At 43.2% G+C, this 21,200-nt stretch overlaps 2 protein-coding genes across 26 annotated transcripts in view; one reads left to right on the top strand and one right to left on the bottom strand.

Moving 5' to 3' along the window:
• LOC147354500 (uncharacterized) overlaps window positions 1–5,015 on the top strand; it is a 16,218-nt gene extending 11,203 nt beyond the window's left edge. For 12 of the 22 annotated variants that reach the window (XM_086354328.1, XM_086354327.1, XM_086354324.1 and 9 more), the window contains one exon: window positions 25–5,015. In XM_086354328.1, coding sequence (XP_086210454.1) covers window positions 25–1,436 — 1,412 coding nt within the window. In that variant the 3' untranslated portion in view covers window positions 1,437–5,015. The remainder of the gene's footprint in view (window positions 1–24) is intronic. The other 10 variants (XM_086354320.1, XM_086354335.1, XM_086354340.1 and 7 more) reach the window with 1 other exon arrangement.
• Window positions 1–20,744, bottom strand: part of LOC147354501 (zinc finger protein 525-like) — a 26,814-nt gene extending 6,070 nt beyond the window's left edge. Inside the window, exons 1-4 of one of the 4 annotated variants that reach the window (XM_086354252.1) lie at window positions 20,559–20,744; window positions 18,822–18,909; window positions 17,701–17,827; window positions 4,008–4,111 (exon numbers count right to left, since the gene is read on the bottom strand). In XM_086354252.1, coding sequence (XP_086210378.1) covers window positions 4,101–4,111; window positions 17,701–17,827; window positions 18,822–18,836 — 153 coding nt within the window. In that variant the 5' untranslated portion in view covers window positions 18,837–18,909; window positions 20,559–20,744 and the 3' untranslated portion in view covers window positions 4,008–4,100. Of the gene's footprint in view, window positions 1–4,007; window positions 4,112–9,648; window positions 11,983–12,130; window positions 13,397–17,700; window positions 17,828–18,821; window positions 18,910–20,558 lie in introns of those variants that run through there. The other 3 variants (XM_086354249.1, XM_086354250.1, XM_086354253.1) reach the window with 3 other exon arrangements.
• Window positions 20,745–21,200: the final 456 nt, after the last annotated feature.

Consider the following 21,200-nt stretch of genomic DNA (forward strand, 5'->3'; position numbering starts at 1 on the left):
ATATTTTCCAACTCTGTGTAATAGGAAGCTATTCTGCCACATTTGCAGTCAAGGAATTATCATCCCCAAAAGAGGACATCAGTAAAGGAGAATTATGCCACCTAATGACATTAGAGAAAAATGAAACTTATGGCATCAAGGATTTTGACCTCAAGGAAATCTGTGAAAATATGCAGGAGAGTGAGAGTGAGTGGGGATATGATGCAAGAAACGACAAAGAAGTGCTTTTGACCCACAACAAAAATCTCAGTCAGAAGGAAGATCAGGATAATAAATCCTTAATTAATTTTCCTCAGAGTGTTTCTGTAAGAAGTAATACATATGAATATTTCACGCACGACAAGCCATTCATAAGAAATTTGTTAACAATGAAAGATAACATAATCATCGCTGGACACAATATAAAGTGTTTGGACAGTAGAACTGGAGCAAGACTGCAGGCACAGGTGGCTGAACTGCAGAGATTTACAACTGAGGAGAAAATGTATGGAGGCACTCAACTTGAGAAGTCAGTCAGCAATGGTTCCTCAGTTTCCTCACTTCATCAAATTCCTCCTAGTGTGGAAACCACTGTGTCATCTGCACAACACAGGAAAACACACACTCGAGAAAAATCTTACAACTGTAATGACTGTGGGAAGGCCTTTAGCAAAAAATCAAACCTCACAAATCACAAGAGAATTCACTCTGGACAGAAACCTTACAGATGTAGTGACTGTGGCAAAGCCTTTAACCACCAGTCCCACCTTATAGCACATCAGAGAGTGCATGCAGAAGAGAAAGCATATAAATGTGGTGTCTGTGGCAAGGTCTTTAGTCGAAATTCACATCTTGCAAATCATCACAGGATGCACACTGGAGAGAAACCTTACAAATGCAATGAATGTGGCAAAGCTTTTACCCAATTTTCACACCTTAGCAGACATCAGAAGATGCATGCTGGAGAGAAACCACACAAATGTAATGAGTGTGGCAAGCATTTTACCCAGCGTTCAAACCTTATGGCACACCAGAGAATTCATACAGGAGAAAAACCTTTTAAATGTAATAAATGTGATAAGGCTTTTATTGAACGGTCACAGCTTTGGGGTCACGAGAGAACTCATACTGGAGAGAAACTTTACAAATGTGATGAGTGTGGAAAAGCCCTTACAAGACATTCATATCTTACGCAACATAAAACCATCCACACTGGAGAAAAACCTTACAAATGTAATGAGTGTGGCAAAGCTTATACCCAGTTTGCAAGCCTCACGAGGCATCTGAAAATACACACTGAAAACAAACATATGCCTCACACATATGGAAACGCTTTTATTTCAAAGCTCAAAGTTAAAACAATTCAGACAAAATTTCTGCATGTATTCCAGCCTTACTCAGCTAATGGGACTCTATCAGGGTGGAAAAACACATACAGATGCCCAGCAGACACATGAAAAGATGCTCAGCATCATTAATCATCAGGGAAATGCAAAACACAAAGTCAATGAGATCCCACACTATAGTTAGAAAGACAATAAATAACAAGCATTAGCAGTGCTGTAGAGAAAAGGGTACTCTTGGGCCTTGGTGCTGGTATTGTAAATTGGTGCATCATTTATGCAAAACAGTAAGATTCTCAGAAATTAAAAAACAAAAAACCTATTATGTGAGCCAGGTTTCGCACTTCTGGCCATTTACTGGCAGAACAGAAAAACACTAATTTGAGAAGATATAGGCACTCTTAATATTCACTGTAGCATTATTTCCAATAGCCAAGATATGGAAGCAACCTAAATATCCATTAATAGATGAAAAATTAGAGGATATGTGTACAAGGCGCACACACACACACACACATACACACAGGAATATTAGCCATAAATAAAGAAGTATAGCCATTTGCAAGAACATGGATGGATCTAGAGGATTATACTAAGTGAAAGAAGTCAGATGTAGAAAGACAAATACTGCATGATCTCCTTATATGTGGAATATAAGAAACAAAACACAGTGAAAACAGCTTCATAGATAATGAAGAACAAATGCCTGGTTGTTGCCAGAAGGAAGGGTGGTGTGGTTCCAGGTAAAAGAGATGAAGAGGACCAAGCCATACGAATTCCTAGGTATTTATATATGTCATGGGACTGTTACATCCTGTGTAAGGAAGATGTTTAAAAATATTGTGATGACATAGAGGATAGATGGCTACACACATCATTGTAATTGTTTTTATAAAGCAAATGTTGCCTCGTGTGTGTAGTACAGCTAAAATGAACAGTTACAATCAATTATATTTCAATAAAAGAGATTCAACCTTAGAGAGAAACCATACAAAACTAATGTATATGATTTTTAATATTTACTTGATTGAATTTTTGTTATTTATACTAAATCTGCAGACATCAAAAGGACAATAAGGGACTGTTAAAAATACTCTACACGTATATACTTGAAAACATATGTGAAATGGTAAAGGTAAAAAGAAAAGTGAAAGTGAAGTCAGTCAGTCGTGTCCGACTCTTTGCAACCCCATGGACTGTAGCCTACCAGGCTTCTCCATCCATGGGATTTTCCAGGCAAGAGGACTGGAATGGGCTGCCATTTCCTTCTCCAGGGGATCTTCCCAACTCAGGGATTGATCCCGGGTCTCCCACATTGTAGGCAGGTGCTTTACCGTCTGAGCCACCAGGGAAGAACCTACCCTAAATCACACATGTGAAACAGATCATTTGAATGAATACTTTGAATTACAGAATTAATGTGTAATTTTTATCTGTGGAGGGATTACATACTACAGTATGAAATACAAGACTATCCTTGATTATAACGAGCAATGTCATTCGGATACCTGCCAGAACAGCCTTTCTGTTTCTATTCATCACTGTTCATTCTGTTCATTATCAGTTTCAGAGACTCTTAAGGACAAGATTTGGGGTTTGAGGATTGGAGGACTATTGTATATGATGCTTTAGGTCACTAACCATTGCTCTAAAAAGAGCAGTGTTTAAAAAAATTTTTTTAATAGATGACATCATTATTTTTTGCTAAGGTGTTCATTTACCTTTTTAAAACCATCATTCCCTCATCCCAGTTTTATAATTGACATATATCAACTTTAAACTGTACAGCAGAATGGTCTGATTTACATGTATCACGAAATCATTAAGTTTACTTAGCATCCATCATCTCATATGGGTACAATAAAATGAGAAAAATAATTTTTTTTCCTTTTAATGAGAACTGTATTGTTTAAAATACTTTATTCCACACTCTTGATGAATTACCTTCAAATACCTTTGAGAAAAACTTTATATCATAAACTCAAATCAGTAATGTCTAAATGTAATTTCAGATTATCTATACATTCATTTTGAGGGTAGACAGTTTAACTTTAAAATTATAATATAGCTTAGCTCTTTTCTGTGTTCTTTATCTTGGAATGTTTTGTCAAATGTGGGTAACAAAGCCTGTAAGACATGAAGACATTGGGATTTAACTTTTACCTGAAGTATTACCATGTTTGCAGTATTTCTTAGGGCATTTTGTAGGATGTATATTCTGTTTAATATGAATTGTATATTAAGTAAAGCTAGATTATCAACTATCAAATAATGTCATTCCTACACTCACTAACTTTTGTGGCAATATCTGTTTCTTAACATCTACTGCAAGGTATATGTTCTCACATTCTTACATGTGAAAGATATCATATGCAGGAATTGGTAATCATTTGAAATATGGTAATGTTTGGATAGGGTAATTAGCATATTCAAATATTTTCACATACAAATAAGCAAAATGTCTTAGCATGGCACACACGAATAGAAGATATATCCTTACATTTGTAAAAGATCTAGTGAGTAGGATAGATTTTGGGATCTTTATAAGGTAGTTTACTCTGTATTATGCAATATTGCTAGCTCGTCATGGTGACAAGAAAGATATTTCAGCATGGAGTTGATAGTGGAACTTTTCAGCAAACACAGATCAATAGGAGAAACTGACTATAGGCATTCATGAGTCCATTTTGTTCCTGATGAGTTTTGTTTTAATAATTTAAAGGCAGCAAAATGGGCATATTCACAAGAAAAGGATATTTCCTCAATGGCAATAGATTTTTAAACGTCTCCTGTAATATTAAGAAACAAATGTAAATTATTAGTGATCAAAAATGTGACAATACAGTGATGTCATTTGACCTGTGTATATATATTAAACCCTATAAGTTGACTGTCCCCTCAAGTCCTCTCTGCACAGTTGTTAAAGGATAGACTGTATTTGTTACCGACCTGGGTTCTTGGACTGTTTAATCAGTAGAAATTGGTAATAGGCCAGGCAAAGAATTCAGGCAGAGCTTTATTGGAACTCCCTTGGACTGCAAGGAGATCCAACCAGTCAATCCTAAAGGAAATCAGTCCTGAATATTCACTGGAAGGACTGATGCTGAGGCCAAAACTCCAATACTTTGGCTACCTAATGCGAAGAACTGACTCATTGGAAAAGACCCTGATGCTGGGAAAGATTGAAGGCAGGAGGAGAAGGGGATGACAGAGGATGACATGGTTGGATGGCATCACCAACTTGATGGACACGAGTTTGAGTAAATTCTGGGAGTTGGTGATGGACAGGGAAGCCTGGCGTGCTGCAGTCCATGGGTTCACAGAGTTGGACACGACTGAGCAACTGAACTGAACTGCAGCACAGGTGAGAATAAGAAACAGGTGACTTACTCGCTCCCTGAGGCTGGGTGAGCTGGTCTCTTAAACTGGGTGAAGGTGGGGGCAGAGTAGGAGCAGATTGGGTGGGTCCCCCTAGCTGGTCTGCCCAACCCCTTGGTGGTGCTGTGGGCGGGGGACCATGTTCAGTACCCTGCTTTTGTTCTCCTCACCTCTGAAGTGGCAGTTGCAGTTGGGTTTTGGTCTTTTTGTATGTTATTCATAATTTGTCACAGCTGTGCACATAAGCAGTTATTTTTAATAGCTTATGGTTTCTTGGTACTTTAAAAAAACTTTTAAATATATTTTATTTAGTTATTTTTGGCTGCACCCTGGGTCTTCTTTACTGCTTGGCTTTTCTCTAGTTGCAGTGGGTGGTGGGAGCTACTCGCTAGTTGCAGTGCACAAGTGGAGAAAGAATCTCAGTGAAATAATTTAAAAATACAGAGTTGCACAAACATAGCTGCTGATGTGGAAAACACTGTAAAGGGGTCAACTTAGAAATAAGCTCAGTCATTTCTTGTTCCAGGTGCCCTCTTCTCTGACCTCTACTCCATGCCAGTAAAAGGAAAGGAAGGGGTAACCTGCAACTGAGTGAATCAAGTCACTGCCCCCACGGAATAAAAACTGCAAATGGAAGTTATCTTCTCAAATAATTACAAGATGCACAAGACCTATAGACACGTGTTTTGCAATTCTCACCCTCATCTGTATGATTTAAACAAATTTTAAATGTACTAGATTCTAAAAACACAACTCCTACATCACAACTTAATTATCCATATCCAAACAGCTGGAGCCAGTTACCCACTCCCTCTACCTGTACTACCAGGTTATTCCATTCCATTCACCTTACCTGTCTCCCTATTCTATCCCTGTGTCTCTTTTTGCTCCCATCTACCCTCCTGCTGTTTCTCCCCTCCTAGTTCTTCCCTCACACCTGTTCTGCCCCACTCTTCAACTTATTCCCCTCCCCTCTTGCACTCTTTTTCCCCAACCTGACTGCCCTCAATCTCCATTATTTCTGGTCATTTCTTCCCCTGACTCTCCTACACCTGACACAGGAGGGAAGGGAACAGGGCACAACCCTTAAAATAATGACTCAGTCATTAAACCTATGACAAAATCCAGTTACAACTAATTAGACCCAAGATGGTGGGAAGATTTGACTGCCAACAAACCTTGAACCTCATTCTATGCTCGTCGTGACATATTAGTTAAATGACATGCTCATAGGTGCTATGACAGTTCTGACGCCAACTGTCAAAAAGGCCAGAAAGTGGGGGGTGGCCCAATTCCCAAAAGTCTCCATCTCTCCCTGAAATAGCTTAAATAATTACTCCACTCTCTAGACTGTGAAATTACTCAGCCCCTAAAAACTAACCACCTTGTATTTCAGGATCGCTTTCACTTTCTGAGACTGACTACATTCTGCCTATGGAACGTGCATTATCACAGGGCCTCTCACCTTCTGAGATGACCTACTTTCTAGCTATGGAATGTGTGCGGGCACGCGCATCGGCTCAGTACTGTCCGACTCTTTTGCGACCCCCATGGACTTGTAGGCAGCCAGGCTCTTTTGTCCATGGGACCATCCGGGCAAGAATACTGGAGTGGGTTGCCATGCCCTCCTCCAGGGGATCTTTCCGACCCAGGGATTGAATCCACGTCTTCTAAGTGCCTCCTAGGAGGCCCTGTGGAATGTGTATCTCTCTGAATAAATCTACTCCTTACCTATCACTTTGCCTCTTGCTGAATTACGTCTGCACTGCTATGTAAAGAACCTGAGCATCATTAAGTCCTGAGACCAGGTGTGCAGTATTAAGACCCTGGATTCCAGTCCGAATTGGAGGAGTGTGGTTTCGCTTCTTTCTCCCTAACACTCCCTCCTCACTCCCTGGCACCCCAGGGTGATACGTCTTTCCTGCTCTTCCTCAGCGCTTCTTGCCACTAGTCCTCTTTCTCTCCCAGCACCAGAAGACTCTGAAGGCCACGGTTCCAACTCTTATCTTCTCTCCTGACTCCCTGTGTGAAGTTCCTCGTCACTGCTGCTCTCTAACCTCTGGAGATCGGGCTCTTTATTTCTGTTTGATATACCTGCTACATTCAATCAGGACTTAACTGCTTTCACTTTATCTTCTCTTTCTTTACAAGTCCCTGAGCCATCTTCTATGTTCTCATCGGTTCTCCCTCATGTTTTTCTCTTTCTCAGTCGCTCTGTATCTGCTTCTCTTGATTCCCTTTGCCCCCAAATTTTCAGGGGTGGCGACTGAATAAGATACCCTGGGACCCAAAGAGACCGTTTTCCAACTGAGTTGAATTTGACACGGAACACTGATGTCACACGGGCAGGTCATGGTAGCACCCTGCTGTAGGGTGATGGGACGGGCTGACAGGAAGGGGAGGCCTGTGGAGCCGAAGGACCGGCGAGGACAGAGGGGCTGGGAGGGAGGGGGTCTCAGGACTGGGGTGGTCTCTCCAGGATCCCAGACACCCGGAGAGGACACTGCCTCTCCAGGAACGGGGCGCCCCGGCTCTACCTCCAGGGCCTGACAGGGCGAGACGGGTGATGGCGTCATCGAATTCACTTTGTTCTCTTAGCAGAGGACGTTGGAGGCGGAAGTGGTAAAGGATTTAAAGCAGGAAAATGCCTTGAAAGGCGGTGTTTACGTGGGTCAAAGGCAAAAAAGCCAAGGGCTCAGGGACCCGCCTCAGGGTGATTTTAACCCAAAGGAAAACAGTCGACTTGAAAGGCCGACGTCCGGATTTACTGGGGGCAGAGGGCCGGATGCTAGGATTTAAAGTCCTGAAAGTGAAGTCAGGGGTACCGCGCAGCACCGATTTACACAAGAAACGAGAGGCTTGGTACAGCGTACCCGACTTCGCATTCTCCGGTTCCGCAAGGCGCTGCATGGGCGGTGTTTTAGTGGCCTCCGGGGCGGGGCCTGAGCGGAGTGCTACCGGCGAGGGGCGGGGCGAGGAGGGAACCCCGGGCGGCTGGGGACGGGAGGTGCCTCCCCGTACCTTGAAATTGCTAATTTTAACCGTCTGTCTGTAAAGAGGACTGTGAGGCGCAGGTCCAAGCTAGAAAAGTGTTAACTCTTGCTGCCCAGCGTGACTTGTGTTCTGCACTACCAGCTTCCCGGTCTTGAAGAAGGCGCGTGCGCTGAAGGACTGTGGGCGGGGCCTGAGCAGAGCAGGACCAGCAAGGGGCGGGGCGTAAAGAACCCGGGCTTGCGCTACGACTGAGATGGAGGGAGGAGAGCCGGTAGAGGTGTGGTGTGTGCGTCCCTTGGATTCCCTCCCAAGTTTACCTTTTCTAGGTTTAGACGTACTTAAGGGTCTTTGTATCTTATGATAGGATGGCTTCCTGCTTAGCTTAAGTTACTGTCTCTAACAAGTTTTAAATTAAATGCTTACAGTTGTGTGGGCCACTTATTTTGGAAATTTCTTTTTAACAAGTTGAAAACAGTTTAAGTCAAAAGCTATTTTTGCCAGCGGTTGACCGTTGGTCCTGAACTGAGAAAACTGTGATCTCAGTGAGGAGTAGCTGTGGGGCGGTAGTTGGATCCAGAAGCATTGCCTGCAATCAATTAATTTAAGCAATTTAAATTAAAAAGAACTGGAGTTATCTGTGTAGGGATTACAAGTTAAAATATGAAATACAAAATTCCCAATGGGTAGAACGGACGATAGAATATTAAACGCTACAGAACAGCATTTTGTTTCAGAATTTTTCGCCATGGAAGGGTCTAGGCAGCCAGGAGGCTTCGTCCTTTTCTCTCCTGATTTTAGGCTCTTTTTATTTCTGAAGTGGGTCTACTCAGCCTCAAGTAGCTACCCCTTGGATGAGCTCACTGCGGTCCCAGTTGAAGTTACACTCGCCCTTTGTGCTTGGTGAGGGTGAGGACTGTCCGGGTGGAGGGTCCTGCTTCTGCCCTCCTCTGCTGTTCCTGGCCAGATAGATCCCTTTCCACTCTTCCAGGTCAAAGGACCCCTGCACACATCAACCCCCTAAAGTGAAGGCCATACCAGAGGGTGTACTAGTTTCATTTTGTGTTCTTCTCATTAATTTGCTGACCATGTGCAGAGTATGTAACTACAGTCCAGGCTTGTCTGCATCAAGAATAAAATGGTAAGCCAATGGAATACACTCTACCACCTCATCCAGGTTATTTTTAAATCATGGAGACAAACACCATCCTCTGTCACTTACAGTCATGCAAGTCAAATGCCCCAAAGCAAAGGCCTGGCATGTGGACGCCCCCATCACACCAGCTCTACCTTGTCCCCGTGTGGCTCATCACAGCTGGAGAAAAACACAGCCCCGAACTGACTGTTCTTGATTCAGATTCCTGGCTGTTCCCTCACATTCCCTGTGTGTTTGCTCCATACCTTTCCTATGGAGCTCCTCAAAAGTCCACCTCTACCTCTCCCATCTTTTTTTTTTTTCAAAGACCCTGTTTATTCTCCATTGAGCTCCTGGAGCAAAGGAAGAGATCTCCTCTAACTGCCTCAACAGTCTGCCTCAGAGCATGTGTTCTCTCCTCACTATTGACTGTGAATAGCCTGAACCCACCTCTGGCTGTTGGTGATCCTGAAATTGTGTCTTTATGCCAACTCCACTCTGTGTCAGGACAGCATGGCATTCTTCCTCCTCTGCTACACACACACACACAGGCCTTCTAAACCTTTTTATGCACTCTACCATCTTTAAAAGGGCTTCCCTGGTGTCTCGGATGGTAAAGAATGGGCCTGCAATGCAGGAGACCTGGATTCAACCCCTAGGTTGGGAAGATCCCCTAGAGGAGTATACGGCAACCTACTCCAGTATTCTTGCCTGGGGAATCCAAAAGAGCCTGGCGGTCTACAGTCCACGGGGCTGCAAATAGTTGGACACAACTGAGCGACTGAGCACAACCACAAAAGTATACATTTTTGACAAAGCTGATCACAGGCATCATATTTATAAGGTTTCTCTCTAGTAAGAATTTTGTTACATTCCAGAAGGCTTAAACTTTGGCTACCCTTTGCCAAAATTTTGTGTGGTTTCTCTTGAAGATGTACATTCTGCCACCAAATAAATGTTAGGCACAGTTACAGGCTTTGCCACATACGTATGTTTTAAATGATTTCTCTCCTCGAGGGGCTCTCTGATTTTAAGGTCCGACTACCTACATACATTTTATCTCAATCATTATATTTGTGAGATTTCTATTATTAATTTTTCGATGATGCCCAAAGCTTCAGCTTTTAATAAAAGCACTGCCACATAGACTAGGTTTATGTTTCCTTTCAGTATGTATTTTCTGATGCCTACCCAGGTTTGTAAACTGAGTAAAAGCTCTGCCACACTCATGACATTTGTAAGGTTTCTCGCCAGTATGAATGATCTTATGTCGATTGAGATGTGAACCATCTGTAAAGGCTTTGCCACACTCGTTACACTGATAAGGCTTCTCTCCAATATGAGTTCTCTCGTGACGCCAAAGTTGTGAATTTTGGGTAAAAGCCTTATCACATTTATTACATTTATAAGGTCTTTCTCCTGTATGAATTCTCTGATGTGCCACAAGGCTTGAATGCTGGATAAAAGCCTTGCCACATAAACTGCATTTGAGTTCTCCAGTGAGAGTTTTCTCATGACTGCAAAGTTGTGAATGCTGGACCAATGCCTTATAGCACACATCATATTTGTAAGGTTTCTCTCCAGTATGAGTTCTCTCAAGATCCCAAAGCTGCGAATGTTGGATCAAAGGCTTAACACACACATTGCATTTACTCGGTTTCTTTCCACTGTGCCTTCTCTGATGCCTACTAAGACTTGAAACTTGGGTAAAAGTTTTGTCACACTCATCACATTTGTAAGGTTTCTCTCCAGTGTGGGTGGTCTTATGTTGAGTAAGATTTGAATGTTTCGTAAAGGCTTTGCCACACTCAGTACATATATAAGGTTTCTCCCCAGTATGGATTCTCATATGTTGAGTAAGGATTGACCGCACGGGAAAGGCTTTGCCACATTCATTACATTTGTAAGGTTTCTCACCAGTATGGATTTTCTCATGAATCCAAAGGAGTGAACGTTGCATAAATGACTTACCACATTCTTTACACTTATAAGGTTTCTCTCCAGTGTGCAGCCTCTGATGACTTGCAAGGATTGAATTTCGACTGAAGACCTTGCCACAGACATCACATTTGTATGGTTTCTCTCCTGTATGGATTATCTGATGGTTCCTTAGGGCTGAATGCACACTAAATGCTTTGCCACACTCATTACATCTGTAAGGTTTCTCTCCAGTATGGACTACCTTATGTTGAGTAAGATTTGAATGCTTCCTAAAGGCCTTCCCACACTCATTACATCTGTAAGGTTTCTCTCCTGTATGGATTCTCTTATGCTGAGTAAGGCTTGAGCGCTTCCTAAAGGCTTTGCCACATTCATTACATTTGTAAGATTTCTCTCCAAAGTGCACTGTCTGATGACTTACAAGGACTGATTTTCGACTGAAGACCTTGCCACAGACATCACATTCATAGGCTTTCTTTCTTGTATGGGTCAACTGATGTCTAGTGAGGTTTGAGCACTGATTAAAGGTTTTGCCACACTCTTTACATTTGTAAGGTTTCTCTCCTGTATGAATTCTCTGATGACACGCGAGGTGTGAATTTCGACTAAACACCTTACCACATACATCACAATTATAAGGTTTCTCTCCCGTATGGATTAACTGATGTCTGCTGAGGTTTGAGCTATAAGGAAAGGTTTTGTCACACTCATTACATTTATAAGGTTTTTCCTTGTATGCTTTCTGGTCTTGTGTCAGTACTGAAGGGTGAATAAAATCATTCCCATACGGATTAGAAATGTTGGTTTGGACAATAGGAGAAATTGTCTGCAATGGTAAAAATGAGGTGCTACTGTTGCTAGTCTTGGCAGCTTCATTAAATTCATCAATTTTCTCTTCTCTTTTAAATATACACCATTCATCCTGAAAGCTTAATGCAAGTTTATTTTCAATAGGTTTGTTTCCTGGATCCCTTCTACCATGTTGATTTTTTCCATCAGTGAGATTTTCATTATTGTTTACAGGCATTCCTTTGTCATTTCCTTCATCATCTGTCCACTGACACTCAAAGACATGCATGTTTTCCTGGATTTCTGTGAAGTAAAAATCTCTGACTTCCTGACTTTTGTATCTTCCCAACATCACTCTCTGGAATACTCCTGTATCACTGTTTGCTTTTGGTTTCAATTTCTTGATCACGTGTATATGACAGACAGCTACAAGATATAAAGAACCACAGGTATCCTATTAATTACAGATGGTAAATAAATGTTTCATGTTGAAAAGGTGATATTACACAAAAGGCATTACCAATCCTGGACAGTTATTCAACTTCCCAACCATGACCTTCAAGGTAGACACAACTAAAGAAATGGGATCTTTTATTAAAGAAAGAATAATCACATGTAATTCAAGTTAATTTTAGGGTAGCCTAGTCACTCAATGACAAAATCACTCACATTGTGCAAACTTACGTTAGCTCTCAAAGAAAGGGTATTTTCCACCGTGACCTCAAAGATCACATACCTTTTGGCAGTAAACATACTGCTGTCTCATAACTGAGGAGAAAAAACTATTACACATATTTTATGCATAATTACTATACAAATATAGGTACTAAAGAACAGTCAATGTATTGTAATGCTGCTGCTGCTGCTAAGTCACCTCAGTCATGTCCGACTCTGTGCGACCCCATAGACGGCGGCCCACTAGGCTCCTCTGTCCCTGGGATTCTCCAGGCAAGAATACTGGAGTGGGCTGCCATTTCCTTCTCCAATGCATGAAAGTGAAAAGTGAAAGTGAAGTCGCTCAGTCGTGCCCGACTCTTAGCGACCCCATGGACTGCAGCCTACCAGGCTCCTCCGTCCATCCTCCGTCCATGGGATTTTCCAGGCAAGAGGACTGGAGTGGGTTGCTGTTGCCTTCTTTGATTGTAATGCTAAATAATCTGAAACAAGCTTATCTAATAAATAATCTAAATAACTTATAGTTTAGAATTGCAAAACCATTGTAGAACTGAGAAAATAAAACAATTTATAAGAAAACAAAATATTTACCTTAATACACATTATATATCCACATGTACCCACTGAGAGAAAGCATTTTACAACATTAAGAGATGCTGTGTGTCAGATATATTGCATAATGTATGCTGAAAGATCATCTATAAATCACAATATAAATAGAAAATTATTCCAGTAAACCATGATAAAGTCAGCACAGATAATAAGTCACCATATTACAGAAAATTTTTACTCTGTATAACTCTAGACATTCCCCCTTAAGAATAAAGAAAGAACTTATATTCTAGAAGGAGCACACAATATGAGAGCTGGGAGTTATACAGAAATCACTGACTTATGAACTATCACATCAGGAAAATACATAACATTATTAAAAAAAACTGGAAAAGGAAGTCAGAAGTCACAATTATGATTTCATGACTGCAGCTACATCACAGTCAACTAATAGAGAAATTCCCTGTCTATGCACTGCCCTTTAGTAATCCTGGTCACTGGCCCCAAATCATATGTGATACATCGCATATGCTTTGAGAATTTATTAACGAATATATTGGAAAATGAAACATACACAGGAGCTTCCCTGGCGGTCCAGTGGTTAAGAATCCACCTGCAATTCAAGGAACACCAGTTTGATCCCTGGGAAGATCCTACATGCCATGGAGCAACTAAGCCCGTGCACAACAAATACTGAACCCTAGCTCGAGAGTCCAGAAGCTATAACTTCTGAAGCCCAAGCACCCTACAACCACTATTTTAAAAATAAGGACAGCAGACTCACAGGATTGATGTACCTGACACCAATGTACATAGCAAGCGAGAGAAAGACAATCTGAACCTGTACCTACAGAATCAGAAAACATGTTCTTGAGCACAACTGGTTATTCAGGCAGCCCACATTATAAAATACTACAATGAATACCAGGAGCTGAGAAAGAAATAATTCATGGGAGATAATAAGAACTCTAACAGTCAGACTTGGCTATCCCTCCTGGAATTGGCTTTTGAGTCATCAGCCCTGTATATACTGATTTAGCTTCTGTCGGGAGAAAGTTGTTCAGTGGATGAACATGCATACATATGTGCTCAGTCACGTCCAACTCTTTGCAACCGCCATGGACTATAGCCCACCAGTCTCCTCTGTCCATGGGACTTCCCAGAAAAAAACTGAAGTGGGTTACCATTTTCCTTTTCCAGGGAATCTTCCCAACCCAGGGATCGAACCCACATCTCTCCTGCATTGGCAGGCAGATTTTTTTTATCACTGTGCCACCTGGGCTTCCATAGAATTGCACAAGGGTGACTAGAATACTGACCTTGGAAGAAAAGAACTGGCAGGCTCTGAGACTGAACTCAAACCCTCCCAAAACCCAGAGCTGCCCTTAGGAGGAAATGCAAAGCAAAACTACAGTGACATACCACCTCACACCTAGTAGAATGGCCATCATAAAAAAGTCAAGAGATAGAAAGTGGAGGTGAAGATATGGAGAAAAGGCAACTCATTGCAATACTGATGGAAATGTAAATTGGTGCAGCCACCATAGAAAAAGAGTATGTAGAATTCCTCAAAATATTAAAAAAAAAAAAAAAAAAAAAGAAGGACAAGCATAAGATATAGCAATCTCACTTCTGGGAATACACTGAAAGGAAATGGAACCACTCTCTTAGAGAGATATTTGCACTGCTCTGTTGTTGCAGCATTATTTACAATAGCGAAGACATGAAAAAAAGCTAAGTGTCCAACAGTGTGTAAAGAAATTTTAAAATGTTACACATACAATAGAACATTATTCAGCCAAAAAAAAAAAAAGTAAATCCTGCTATCTGTACCAGTACAGACCTTCAGGGCATTATGCTAAGTGAAGTAAGTCAGGAGAGAAATACAAATAAAGTTATGACCTCACTTATATCACATATATATGGAATCTTAAAAACAAAAGCCAAATGATTAGAAAAAGAGAGTAGAAGAGTGATTGCAGGGGCAGGGGAATATGATTACATACAATGGAATATTATACATACAGGGGAATACTATTACATACAGGGAATAGTATTACAGTTTCAGTTATATTGGCAGTTTCAGTTATAAGGTGAATATGTTCAGGAGATCTAATATACAGCATGGTGACTACTGTTAACAAAACTGTCTTATATAATCAAACTTGATTAGACAGTAGACATTAAATGTTCTCACCACACACACACACAAACACAAATTGTAATTATGTGACTTGATGGATGTGTTAAGTGTGTTCTGGTAATTATTTTAGTAATATATATATATATCATCACTGTACAGTTTACATTTATACCATGTTATGTGGATTGAAGTGAAGTGAAAGTTACTCAGTCATGTCTGACTCTTTGCAAAACCATGAACTATAGTCCATGGAATCTCCAGGCCAGAATACTGGAGTGGGTAGCTTTTTCCTTCTCCAGGGGATCTTCCCAACCCAGGGATCAAAGCCAGGTCTCCTGCATTACAGGCACATTGTTTAGCAGCTGAGCCACAAGGGAAGCCCAAAAATACTGGAGTGGATAGCCTATCCCTTCTCCGGCAGATCTTTCCAACCCAGGAATCAAACTGGGGTCTCCTGCATTGCAGGTGGATTATTTACCAGCTGAGCTATCAGAACTCATGCTATGGTCTGTGTCCACATAACACATATGTGGATTACATGTCAATAAATCTGGGAAAAAAGAAAATACAAAGGAGTGCACAAAAGAAATCCTGGTTGACCATGAATAAAAATTTTAAAAAAAAGAGAGAGAGAGAAAGGAAGAAAAGATTGGGAAAAAAAGATCTCAGAAGAACAAAATAGAGCCAAAGCTAGAGAAGGAAGGAAGAAAAAGATTAAAGGAATTAGAGAATAAAAAAACTACAACCACAAAACTCAAAGTTGGTTCTTTGAAAATAAAGACAAAATTTACACTCAGCAAGATAAAGAAAAAAAATCAGAAGACTCAAATAGCTAAAGTTGGAAATGAAAGAGGGAACATTACAACTGATCACAACTGATTCTACAGAAATCAAAAGGATTATAAGAGAATACTATGAGCAATTCTGGGCTTCTCAGGTGGCACTAGTGGTAAAAGAACCCGCCTGGAAATGCATCTGATGGAATCAAGAAAGAGAGACCAACGGAAAAAGACTATCCCATTCTCCTCAAAGTCAAGGAAGCAAAGAATTCTCAGGAGCCAGAAGACGGAGTGTAGATGGTGATAAACACTTTGCCTTGGTCTGTGTGGGAGCTGTTGTAGCACCACTGAGTGTGAAAAGATAAACTTTACATATTGCAGGACAGAACAAGTCAGGGAGGAGAAAAATTTTCTCTGAAAATTCACAAGAAATAAACTTCTGTTTTCCCATAGACATCTCCCACTTAGGGAGAGTTTCCCAAACACTATTAATGGTGCGGCTTCCTCACTGCCCTTCTGAGCTCCGACCTGTGTTGGCACCTTTGATACATTCCCATTTGTTTACTTTTTTTTTTCTATTTTCACTTCATTCTCTAGAATCTAGAGTTCTTTCCCTTGCTCTAAGATGGAGATAACGTTCAGAAAAAGAAATTCATACTTAACAAAAAGAAAAGAACAGCCTTCCCTGGGTGGTGCAGTGGATAAGAATCTGCCTGCCAATGCAGGGGACACAGGTTCAATCCCTGGTCCAGGAAGATCCTACATTCCTTGGAGCAACTGCGCCCTTGCGCCACAACTATCGAACCCGAGATCTAGAGCCCATGAGCCACCAGCACTGAAGCCCACTTGCCCTAGAGCTTGTGCTTTGCAATAACAGAAGCCATTTCTTTCTGGGGATGTGCTGGTCCCCAGTCTGCCCAGGCCTGCGGGGATGGCTCTGGGGCTTGGGAAAGCCAAACTGCCAAGACTCAAAGCAGCCTCCTTCCCATCTGGGAGGCTGGGTGTCCTCACGCCTCTGGCTTCTCTGTCCCAGTGGGCAGTGCCTAGAGCCCACAGCCCCCAAGAGAGCTCTCGGCAGACAAAGCCAGGGGCCGAGCCTTACCTGTCCCTCCTGGCCTGCCAGCCTGGAGTCATGTGCCCTGGCCTGTCAGTATTTATTGCCTCCATATGTGCTGTCCTTTGGGCCCGCTGGCCTGCCGCCTCTGCCCCCAGGCTTGGTGCCACCATCCCCAGCAGGCCCTCCCTGGACCACCCAGGACAACCGTGGGACCAAGCTTGCACAGCTAGAGCCGTCCCCTCTGCCCGCACCCCACCTTACCCCACCCTTCGTTGGTCAGGCCTGGGCCTAGAATGCACAGGGTCCTGTCCCTGATTCTTCTTTTCTGACTGGGAAATAAACTTCCCCTTAAGAGGGGAAAAAAGAGAGAAAGAGAGAAGCCATTTCAATGAGAAACCTGCACAGCACAAGGAAGAGTAGCCCCTGCTCGCGACAACTAGAGAAAGCCCGAGCAAAGCAGTGAAGACCTAGTGCAGCCAAAAATAAATAAATAATTTAGAAGAAAAGAAAAGAACTCCCAGCTCCTCACGAGGAGTGAGGACATTACAAGGGGGAGGTCTGGGAAAATACTTCACACATTCATCTACTGCCTCCTTCTGAATACAGAGGGAACAGCCTAATATGTAGGTCTCGGGCTCTCTTCCTAGAACTACTGAATCAAAAGCAGAGGGAGAGAAAACAGGAAATTCGGTATTTTACAAGTTTGCCATTAGACTTTTTAAATACTTAAGCTCTGGAACAACTCCTAGGGTATCATGAAATGTGCATATTTCTGAAGAAACAGTTAAACTCCTGATGCCAATCACGAAGCTTTGCATGTCTGAGTCAACAAGGCTTTGAGCTCAGTCAAGCAAAACAGGGGCTCCCAAGAGGCACAGAGGGAAAATGCAGAGATACCCCAGGGCAGATCCCAACTTCTAGAGGAAAGTGATCCTCACCCACAGAGAGCAGGTTCCTGTAGGTCTCCAGCATCACGTCCCTATACAGGGCCCTCTGAGCAGGGTGCAGGCATTCCCACTCCTCCTGAGAGAATTCGATGGCCACATCCTTAAAGGTCAAATGTCCCTGAAATGAAAAAATATATCTCACTGAGGGACTACGAGGAGAGTTCTTATCTTCACACAAAATGAGAAGAAGAGAGAGGATCAATTGGGTTGGAGAACGGGTTTTGACAGATTCCAGTACAGGCATTTTGAGCAAGTTATGTGCCTCGAATTTTAATTTCTTTGCTTCTGTAAGAGAATATGATATCCTCCAAATCAGTGTGGATGACTGATTTCTGTGGATGATACATGAAATATACAAGCAAAAATGAAACACAGGTTGGCTACACAGGAGAGTCAGATATTCTGTTGTACACTGAGTGGGATTCAATATGCAAATGAGCTAGTGAGTGGTGTCCTGAGAGACGAAAAAGTCCACAGTAGCTTTACAAAAAGATCAGGATCTTAACATTGAGATGAGGATAACAAGAGAAATGACAAAAAGCGTTTCAATACTTCCTATGTGCTAAGTGTTACTCTTAATGCTTTAAGTGTATTGACAGTTACTACATGTATTAACATAGAGGGTTCCCGGAGAAAGTTGAAACGAGTACAAGGTGAACATGTGCAAATGCATAATGTGTGTACACATAGGCCTGGCAGGCTAGTCAATGGGGTCGCAAGAGTGCAAGAGTCAAACATGACTTAGCGACTAAACCACCATTGTGAAAGTGAAGTCGCTCAGTCCTGTCTGACTCTTTGCGACCCCATAGACTGTAGCCTACCAGGCTCCTCTGTCCATGGGATTTTCCAGGCAATAGTACTGGAGTGGATTGCCATTTCCTTCTCCAGGGGATGTTCCCGACCCAGGGCTCGAACCCAGGTCTCCCACATTGTAGACAGATGCTTTACCGTCTGAGCCACCAGGGTTGAAAAGTTCTTGAAATAAAAATTGAAAAAAAAAAAAAAACTTTTATTGAGCAAGAACATACTTAACCATCAGAGAAGACTGGTAATTCTGAAGCAGGGCATTTTGGAAGGACCGACAAAACAATTAACTGAAAATGTGACTTCACCTGAGAAAGAGCCATTCTTGACCTCTTTTCTTTTCTCTTCTGCCTCCTCTGGATTTCTTCCTCAGAGGTGAATCTTTAGAGGTCAATCCTGAAAGTTGAAAACAGGCTGTTTAAGGCTTAGAATCAACATCCCCTTTCCTGTGCCACAACCACACACACAGGGAAGACCTCACCATATGGAAGAGACAGTCCTCTGCTGCCCACTGTCACAAGAGGTGCGTGTAGGCACCCACCAGGACTAAGGCACCCATCTTCCTGCACACAGCGCTCCCATGGGCTCAGCCCAGAACCTGTTTTAACAACATCACAGGAATACATTTCCCTCTGCCAAATCCACTGCCTTTATTCTTCCACAGGTGAGATCATGTTACTCAGTTCAACCCATGCATGCACATCTCAGCCTCAGCATCTGTGTGTCCCAGGAAACCTGAGCTAAGATGCTATGGTACCCACACCATTTCACACAGCCCACACCATCCATAAACCCACTTGCAGATGCTCCAGCCAGAACAGCAACATCCTTTGCCAACAGTTCCGTACACCCCATGATCCCACAACTATGCCTGGGAAACACACACACACACACACACACACACACACACACAATTCACTGGGCTCATCCAGAGGCCCACACTTGCTCCCACAACTCTCCTGCAGACCCCGACAGGCTCCCCTCCATTTTCTCCATTTTTCCTCCTCTCCTCCACGAAGGCATGAACAAACAGAGCTGAAAGGCATAGAGACCTCTGGGCACCGGCACTGTAAGAGGGACGCACAGAAGCTGCAAATCCAAGGACTCTGGGTGTCCAGGAATGGAGACCAAGAAGCTGACCCTTCTGGGAAAATACTGAAGGGTTTAGCTTGGAAATAAGCTCTGTGAGAATGTGCTCATCATGAATAGAGGGGCTCTGTTGGAAGGTTTGAGGTCAATCAGCCCATTCTGCATCACCGGCAGAGAACACAGAAGAAAGACCTGAGGGGAACATCCACTTAGTACCTCACTATTTTAACAGATCGCATAAAATGGAAGACAACGGAATATTAGACTATATTAAACCCAGCAGTTAAACTAGGTTTCAACTGCTAAAAAAAATCAGTGACATCCTTACCAAGTACTCATTGAAACAGGCCCTCACCTGTCCTCTACGAGGCCATCTGTCCTCACTCATTCTTATTTCCACCTTAGTTTTCCTACTTTGTGAACCACTCTGTCTCGGCTTCTCCTGATCCCTCTCGCCCACATATTTACAGGGATGTCGACCGAATAAGATGCTCGCCTAGCGGAAGACAGCATTTTCCAGCGAGAAAGCTGGGTGTCACGGGAGTGACCATGTCATCTACCCCCACACGCGGACGTGGAAACGTCACTATGAAGAGGCCTGTGCGGCAGAAGGACCGGCCGGACGCCAGGACAGAGGGGCTGGGAAGGAGGGGGTCTCAGGAGCCGCGAGGGCTCCCCAGAACCCCAGGACCGGGGAGAGGACGCGCGCGGCCTCCAGGGCGAGGTTATGGGGGACGAGGAAGGGAAGGAGGAGGGGAGAGCGAATCCATGTCGGGGGAGAGGGCTTTACGCGGGTCAGCGGGGGCGGCGATCAGTAAAGGATTTTAAGCAGGAACATAGAGCAAAGAAGAAAACCAAAGGGGGGAAAAAAAAAAAAGCCAAGGCACCGAACTAGCCTGAGAGAGATTTGAAACGCAGAGGGAAACGCCCCCTGTGACGGCGACATCTGGACTTACGGGACACGGAGGGGTAGGTGCGGTGATTTTCAGGTCCCTAGTGACTCCCACACCCTGAGGAAGGGTTGGGCGCGCGGCTATGAAGCGCAAATTTACACGAAAAACAAGAAACAACGCGCCGCAATATGACCTTTTCTCCGCGATCTTCGCTTCCAGGTCCGTTGCCAGTTGCGCACGCGCGGACTCGGAGGCACGGCGGCGGAGGCGGAGCCAGGGCGGAGCGCGGCCGGAGAGGGGCGGGGCGTGGGACCCTGGTCCGCGCGGGGCGGGCGAGAAGGCGGGGAAGGGGCGGGGCCTGCGCGTACCTCCGCGTCGCTGCGAAGGCGTAGCTCTCTGGGTTAGAAACGCTTGAGAATCTTTTGCATCTCTTGATGCATCGTTGCTCCCTGCTAAGAGATTAAGTTACTATCTCTCCATCTAAAGGAAATCACTCCTGAATATTCATTGGAAGGACTGAGGCTGAAGCTGCAACTCCAATACTTAGACCACCTAATGTGAAGACCTGACTCATTGGAAAAGACCCTGATGCTGGGAAAAATTGAAGGCGGGAGGAGAAGGGGACGACAGAGGATGAGATGGTTGGATGGCATCACCGACTCGATGAACATGAGTTTGAGTAAACTCCGGGAGTTGGTAATGGAC

This window comes from Bos grunniens, chromosome 18, assembly GCF_055505025.1.
Source record: "Bos grunniens cultivar Pamir isolate PY7600 chromosome 18, Bosgru_T2T1.0, whole genome shotgun sequence".
In the NCBI taxonomy this organism is placed as follows: Eukaryota; Metazoa; Chordata; class Mammalia; order Artiodactyla; family Bovidae; genus Bos; species Bos grunniens.